The 8715-nt window shown below is 32.8% G+C and overlaps 1 protein-coding gene across 1 annotated transcript; it reads right to left on the bottom strand.

The window, feature by feature from the left end:
- Positions 1-5386: 5386 nt before the first annotated feature.
- LOC105327148 (forkhead box protein C1-A) lies at positions 5387-7239 on the bottom strand. The gene has a single exon (XM_011427460.4). The coding sequence runs from the start codon at positions 7007-7009 to the stop codon at positions 5609-5611; it is 1401 nt and encodes a 466-aa protein (XP_011425762.3). The 5' UTR covers positions 7010-7239; the 3' UTR covers positions 5387-5608.
- Between the last annotated feature and the right edge of the window lie 1476 nt (positions 7240-8715).

The following is an 8715-nucleotide window of genomic DNA, read 5'->3' as shown; positions in this document are numbered from 1 at the left end:
CAATAATCTGTAGATGTATTTAGATCAGGGTTATGAGAAATGATACGTGTACATGCTGAACTGAAACAGGGTTCTGAACTCAACCTACAAAGTTATTGGAGGCAGTCCATCGAACTCCAAGACAAAACACACAGAAACTGATAGAATAGCAATGCTATATAAACAATATAACAAAAATTAATAATAAGCTATGCAGTGTTGATAGAAAGGCAATGCTGTAAACAATGATAACACAAAATCAATAATAAAGCCATGCATTTATAGCATAGCAATGCTGTGAACAATGATAAAACAATTTGATAATAATCCATGCTGTAAACAATGATAACAACAAATTAATAATGGTATCACTTAATTAATAATAAGCCATGCAGCGATATTACAATAGCAATACATTTGAGCATTTTAAGCGACGCACAAATTATTACGTGTTACGAAAATATTTTCTTTAAAATGGTTTTGATTATTATGAAGTATGTTTCATAATTAAGAAAACTAAGGGTCAAAACCATACATTAAATATCATACACCTATCGCAAACAATCCAGGTTTTTGTAATATACAAGTTTCGTTTATGCTCACGTTATACATGTATATTGTAAGAAAAAGAAAAAAAGTCAAACACACCATAACCTGTTGTATACATAACCATTAAAACAAATTTTGAGACGCGCCCTTCCAAACCACACACAGACGGCTTCATCTTATGACGGGTCTCTCAATGAAGGGGGTGGGTAAGAAATAAAGAATACATTAGAAAATATACATGATATTTGCTTTCAATTGAATGTAAATAAACACTTCTAATGAGAACTGTCAAAATATATTTTCATGATAACAATCAACGACTCGAACTTCAAAACCTCTTCAGGAATGGTCTAATGCATTTACACCGTCCGGGCCCGCCCCCGGCTTTGTTACAAATTCATATTCTAATGGAACGTTTGTACGATATGTTTTTATCGAGAAAAAAATGAAGCCAAGTTAAAATGGTTTATTATGAAGGGTTTATTAATTGGATTTGATGGCTTTATATTATTATACGGTAGAGATTTGCTATTAGTCTGAAATAAAAATCATGCCTGTGTTTCTTTCATTGTCAAATTAAATATTTGAATTAAATTTGGTTTTTATGCGAAGCTTTATTTTGGTTAAAGAACAGTTTACATAAACTAATTTTTAATAGTCATCTGTCAAATGACATTTCATACCGAAGTTTGAAACGATGACAGGGACTTTATATCTTCAAAGGAAGTGTACTGTGATCTTAATTCCTTTTTTTTTTTTTGGAATTGCAATAACACAACTGTGCAATTTCCCAAGCCAAAACGCTGCAAAATCATTACCAAGTAAATAATCGTTTTAGAAATCACGAAAAGATTTCGGTTTCTTGATAATTACCATTATATGTTATATTCAATAATCAAAAAAATAATAATAATAAAAATCATCGCATATTTCCGCAGTAAACAATGTTTGTTTGAAACAAGCAAAATGAAACACCCTTGATAGAATTATTTCGATAAGTCTCTTGAAAAAAATGATATGTCCTCACCATTAAGTCCTCGGCTCAAATAGCAGAGGCTGGTTAATTTCTCATAATATCATATAATATTTTGCAAATATGTTTTGCCCCAAGTAAAAAAACACGATGAATTCATTTCTGATTGAGTTTCATAGTCATTAGCGAGTGGGTTTCGAAGATGATGAGCGCCATAGATGATCATTCACGAATAACCATTACAGTTTGTATTTCTGAAAGGCAAGCGTTCGAATTATTTTTCTCATAAAACATAACAGAAGGGAATTATCTCACACTTTATGTAAAATACAGTAAAATAAAAATTAAGCATGAAACGTGTTGTTCCCATAACAGCTATACACATATAAAATGATTACTCCCGATCAAGATTAAGACATTAAGATATATGTTTATAAACTGTTTCTTTTTTAGGACGAATAATTGCATTTGGATTATACATGTATGCAAGTGGTTCATAGGTTTGGATATTTATAATTTCTTCTTTTTTTCAAGGCATAGTTGAGGAAAGTTAAATACTTCCCCCGTGAATGTCTTATTATTAACTTAATTATGATATCATTCTGGTTCTTGTGTATTTCTAGATTTTAATGTTGAAATGAAAAACGAATAAAACCAACAAATTCACCCCCCCCCCCCCCAACAATTCAATTGCATCACCGTTTCACTGTTGCCAAAGCGCCGTAAACGGATAGCATTGGCAAAAATCTCGAAAAGAAAATAATATTTGCGATTGGGACTTTTCCCCTTAAATTAAAACCTCCGATTACTCTAGTAAGTTGTTAATATGAACACCATTCACAATTAAACATTCAATGGGATGGATATGAAAAAAAAATATATAAGATATAAAATGATACTGATTTATCATTACATATTATAAGTTTTAATGCAGGTGTCACCACAATATTTTTACTATACATGTTTATTCTTACCAAAATTTCGCAACTCTACATGTAGATACAGGTTATCAATTCAAAACGAACTTTTGAAAATTTTCTCTCAACATCTTTTAAACCAACACTTTCAATACAATTTGTTAGCTTAAAACATAAGGCCATCCATGGAGCATGACCTCGAATGAATACCAAATTCGGACAGTCAGAAAAAAAATTCAGCCCCTCTCACAGGCGGAAACTCATTATTATTTTGCTTCAGCGTGGCTTCATATATACATAGTGACTTTATATTTAATAAGGACAAACTGAGAAATTGATTAAAAAATGTTCATGATGATTGATTATTTTATTTCATTGAATTTTTTAATGTAAAATTTTGATGACAGCAACGGGGGCAAACTTACCATTGTAACCAAGCAAGGTTTTTCATATCAATGTACGTTGTACATCAACAATTTAAGTATTTATTATTGAATTCTTTAAAGGAGAAAAACCTTTGGAGACTGAAGAGCATCAACTAGAAGATTAAATACTAATATATGTAATGTACTTTAATATCGATCATAACAACAGTACTTTGGGACTTAAAGGATTCCAGTGGAGAGAAAGACGAAAACAGAATTTATTACCAGTAATAGAAATAACATGAAGAAAACTTCAACAGAAAAACACTGGTTTAAAGAAACCAAATTAACACGGGTAAAATGAGAAAGTGAAATATGTTAATCATATGTAGATACCTGTATACTTTATTTTATGAATCATAAAAGCTTTTTTATGTAAATTAGATATATTTTTCATAAAAAAAATTATATGATAATATAACTTTTATATAATTGTCATACGAGAAAAGAAAAGAAATTCACATTCGATTTGTTCTTCCTCTGCATTGGATAAAAACATTTTACGTGCAATTAAACATAAAGACCAATTTGTTTGTTACGGAGTATCCTGATGATTGGTATTTAAAACAAAAGACTCTAATCTAACAAAGACTAAAATTTTATTTGAATCGAACAACATTTTTGCAGTGATTATAATTATAAACGCTCTTTGCAATATATGAACTTTGTAAAGGTCAGTGCAATGCTTCTTTAAAAACAAAAAAATCAAGCATGACATAATAAAACTATCATGTATATCGTTCATAAAAATACAGTGTGTATAAAAAAAATTCCCTGTCATGTGTTCTTACCCTCTCTCAAATATTGCTTATATTTAAAGCAGTAACCATGTATTTTATGTATGTGTACATTAAAACATTTCTTCTTAAGAGGTGGTATTAAGCTTCATAATTGGATAAACATCCATTCAAAACACAGACATTGACCACGAGAGGAAGACATAATGTCAGGATTCTCTTCACGCCCACCATTTGTCCTATATCATTGTGAAGAGAAAAACAAGACTTGTCCTGCTACCAGGCTATCATTTCTCCATCTGTCAATGAAAACTCTCCACACCGTCCACCCGAAATTCGGCGTTATTGGCAAAATAGGAGCGGCCAATCTGCCCGCCCCGCCCCGCGCGCTAGGAAGTGGACCACGGCCTTTTGTTCGCTAATCGACTCGTCGTAAGTCGTATATTTCCCTCACAGTAGGTTTCCGTTGACTTTTGAGCGTTAATAACCCGATGTCAGTTTCTACAGGAAAATGAAATCGACATGCAGTGGACTCCTTCTTCTTCTGTTGTTGTGAATCAGCCGACTTCTCCGTGTCATTGTGATATATATATACTTAATGGGAAAGACGATTTTCATGTACTTGTAATAAACGGACAGAATATGAGAGTGACAAATGATTTTGTTAGAAAATATAGATTTTAAAATTAAAATTGCCAACCCTAATAAATTTTTAATTTTTTTTTTTGGTTCTGTTATATTGAAATTAATGGATTTGGGTTAACAATTATTGAAATTTAAACCAAATGTACGAAAATAACTCATTTAATGTTAGGGTTACTCGTGATTAATGATGAAACTCGGTCATGGCCATATATATATATATATATATATATATATATATATATATATATATATATATATATATATATATATATATATATATATATATATATATATATATATATATTCAATATTGACTGAACTTATATTACCTGGTTTACCTTTTCCCTCAAAGAAAGATGAAAAATGTATAATTATAATTATCAAATTACATGAACTTGTAACTGTATGTAGGCTATAGTTTATTTACTGCAACAAAAATAACGGTAGGTTAATGGAAATCAGAATATCATGAATTTTAAAGACATTCATGATCTATGATCATGACCCATCATGATCAGGGTCGCAAAACATTAAATTTCCTGTAGATATTTTGTTGTTGATATTATACCAATTTCTGGTACATAATTGATCTAACCATCCGTTGTATTAAATAAATTAACTGGGTCAGATACGACTGGAAAAAATGGTATTTTTTGTATTTATATACCCTTCTTGCAAATTCGAAATTTACAATATAACACAATTCACAAATTCTTTTCATTTTTATTATTTTTTTTTTCAAATGCCAAAGCAAATTGAAAATAGCTTAGCAACAATTAGCAACACAATTGCAATTCATTCAAAATTGACTTTTTATCATTTGACGTTCCTTTATCACTTGACATTTTGCAACATTTTGTTCTGTATTCTTAATGAGAAGTTTGCCGCATGCGAACAAAACACGTTCTTTGGCATTGACATTCACTATTAATATAATTAGACTGACGAAGAATATTTTTTAAGTTATTGTTTCTAAATGAATAGCAACTATTTAAGGAATTATAGTGCATATTCTCATATTTCTATTAAAATTTCTAGTGTTCGGAAATATATGCATGTCGTTTTAAATCTTTCGTTAATTCTTTTAAATGATTTATTTAGATAATATTAAAAAAAACCCAAATAATACAAATTTTGTCACATGTACCTTTAATGATAATTTTTTACACAAAGATAACAAAATCAATGAGCATAGATAAACAAAATTTAGGGAAAAAACGCAATACAAACAGTATTTCATTTAGACGTTGTGCGTCTAAAATATTTTAAATTGTACAATACAAACTACAAACAATAACATTATGGCGGAATATTTACACTACCTTTTTCATGTTTGTTCAATAACAAAAGTGTTTTGTTGAGGACAACAAAATCTTCCAACATTCAATTTGTCATTTGTCTGTTGTGGGTCACATCAGGGAGTCGGCTAGTTCTTTCCAGCGGCAGACGATAAGGGAACCGTGTTCCCGGGCGATTTTGCTGAATTTGAGATATAGTCCGAGACAGGAATATAGAGTGTTGAAGACCGTTTTTCAGACCCATGACGGGATAAGCGGGGAGATAGGGGCGAAGGCTACTCCAGGATTCTGAGGATCCTGCGACAGCGTCTGAACTTGCGGGACTAATCGGGGTGAATCCCCGTAAACTCGAACCGAATACGAGCCCGTTATTGCCCGATAAAGAAGAGTCCTCGTTAAGCTTCAACGAGTTCTGTTGAGTTATTTCATCCCTTTGAGAGGATAAGTCCAGCACATTTTCCTTTTCACTGCTGCTTTCTGGAGCAATTAGGATTTTTGGAGAATCTCTTGCTTCTGTTTCTACATCAATATCAGTGTCTTCTGCTTTGTCTGTTTGTTCGTAGGGTAAAAAGTGAGTATCATCTCCTCTGTGATGCTTTATACCAGTATCGGGGGCTAACAAACTGTCCATATCAAAATTTCTCTTCTTAGGGGGGACCCTCTCGGACTCAGTCACTTTGAGATCCAAATTTGTCTGCTGTTCTGTCTTCTTCTCGGAGGGGCTGTTTGCTTCTTCCGACAATGAAAGAGAATTTTCAGTATCATTTGTAATGTCCAGGCATTCGTCGTCTGCGTTTGAAAGTTCTTCGGAGTAAGATCTTCTCGGCCTTTGTAGGTCTGCATCTTCGTGATCCGCCCAGTTTGTTTCAGAGGGAGAAGGAACAGGGCTTTCGTCATCATCCGGTACAGCTAACCCCATGTGTCGTCTGACACGGCGTTGAGCCCGTCTCCGACGGAAATCCCCTTTCTGGAAATCATCAATATTTGCCGGATGGATGGCCCAGTAGTGTCCTTTCCCATTGGCACTTCTTCCCGATTTTATAAAGCAATCGTTTAGAGACAAGTTATGGCGAATGCTGTTTCTCCATCCAGGTCCTCGGGTCCGGAAATATGGATAGTTGTCAAGTATCCACTGATATATATCCGAAAGTACCAGTTTTTTATCTCGTGAACTTAGAATGGCCATTGCAATAAGTCCAATATAGCTATGATTAGGCTTTGGTTCTTCGTGCAAGTATCTGATTCTAGGATCCTTGTAGAGATAATGCTGGAGATAATGGTCGACGGACGGGTGGGTCTGATAAGAAGTCAGACCAAGAGCGTTAGGGTAGCCCCGGATTCCGTAATGCATCCTTGCACTATAATCGTAAAACTGCTGGGCCCGTTGAAGTTCTACAGCCATTTGAGAACTTTGGATGTAAGGAGAAGAAATGGGGACTTTGATTCCGTAAGGAAGCATCACTGTAGCAGGGTTGGAACTGCACATTGCCGTGAAGAGATCGTGTGCGACAGATTCGCCTTTGGTTCATTAATATGTTGCTTACAAACTTTATACACACAATTTTTAGAATTATTTTCTCCAATACAAACTTTGTACCACACTATTGGTTCCTGCGACATGAATATTCATGAGTGGTTGAACGGCGTTTGGGACGACAGCGATGGACTGGCCAATGAGAGCGCTGTGTCGTAGCCGTCATGTCAGCAGCACAATCGAAAAATCTATAATTCAATGAAATATGCCGAGGTTCACATCGTAGTATTTCCACCGCTTCTTTAACTTGTCTCTTGATATGAAATAAAATTTTGAATACTTTGGATATTCTATTTCTATTTTGTATATATGTGTAAGTACATTTTTATTATTTATTGCTTTAAAAAAAAGATTCTATCTATTAAAAAGTGTATCGAGAAAATTACTAGTATATTGGAATTAAAATAATTCTGATAGAAAATCATTTAAAAGGCGATTGTTCGCAAATATATTTACATGTACATAAACAACATTTTAAAATAAAGACATTAATATAGTTTTATAAGCTGACAAATATTAAAACACTCGATATATCGTATTGTAATTTGATTTTTCTTACAAATATTGATGGCTTTTCTGCCGATTTTTGCAAATGTTAGCGACTAAACTGTTTAAAAAGAATAATAATTGAACTTTTGGATGATATTCAATCTTTTATACAATTTCAAATAATTTATAAATACATAATAAAAGAAATGCAATTATATTCGTTTGATGATTTTATGATACACATGTATGTTGTTGCGGTTAGCTTTAGACGGCGGTTACATTAATGATATTCTTCCTAATAGACTAGGAAACCAATGTTTGAAAAATAATGTATGCCCCCACCTCCCCAAAATAAAATATGAATATAAATAAAAAATTACTCATTTTATAAAAACGAAAATACATGTAGTAGAAACAGTTGTAAACGCGAAGCTTATCTTCAAAATTATATGTATATTTCCAGGCAGATTTACTATATTTTGATGAGACCCCAAAGTCGTATGCTTCGCCACAGAAAATAGTACATACGTAATTTTATTTATAACCTGCGTTTTCCCGTCTATTTCCGATTGTCATTACGCACAGGGCTTTGACGATGGCGGCAATCATGGGCGAGCTATAATTCGGAGTCTGCGTCAGTTATACTCACCTGGACTATGATGATGACACACGTCACAGAAAGTAAAGCTATCAATGAAACAGAAAGGGGAAAAATAAGAATGCTCAAGTTTTAAATAACCAAAGAAGATTATTTTCATAAGTCAGCCTGCTTGCGAAAGATGGCTTTGATTTTCTATTAATGGTTGTATATTACTAGAATGGTTAATTGCATTATGACTGTTACTTAATAATGATATGAGAGGGGGGGATATAGATATAGACATACATAAGAAAACTTCAAAGTGTTCAAATTTCTATTTGAATCATCTCATGAAAATAATATTCAACACTTTTAAACTGACAAAAAATATGGCAAACAACATAAGTTTATTCTCTTAAGGAGATCAACATTACTCAATTTGTTATTGAAACTTAAGACCACCGGCATGCTAGATTGATTCACATATAGCAAACTCGATCTCTACTCAAGCTTTGAGAACTCCATTCACTACTTAATTTGTCCTAATTGGAGGTGATAGGACACCTAATGTTTCCCTTTAGTTGTGCGC

The sequence above is a fragment of the Magallana gigas genome, chromosome 6 (genome assembly GCF_963853765.1).
Source record: "Magallana gigas chromosome 6, xbMagGiga1.1, whole genome shotgun sequence".
NCBI classification, from domain to species: domain Eukaryota; kingdom Metazoa; phylum Mollusca; class Bivalvia; order Ostreida; family Ostreidae; genus Magallana; species Magallana gigas.
Note: the sequence above shows the minus strand (reverse complement) of the source record. Positions and strands in the feature narration are given on the sequence as shown.

Bases quoted from the DNA above. Each gene is read 5' to 3' on its own strand.
- LOC105327148 (XM_011427460.4), bottom strand. From the start codon at position 7,009: ATGTGCAGTTCCAACCCTGCTACAGTGATGCTTCCTTACGGAATCAAA.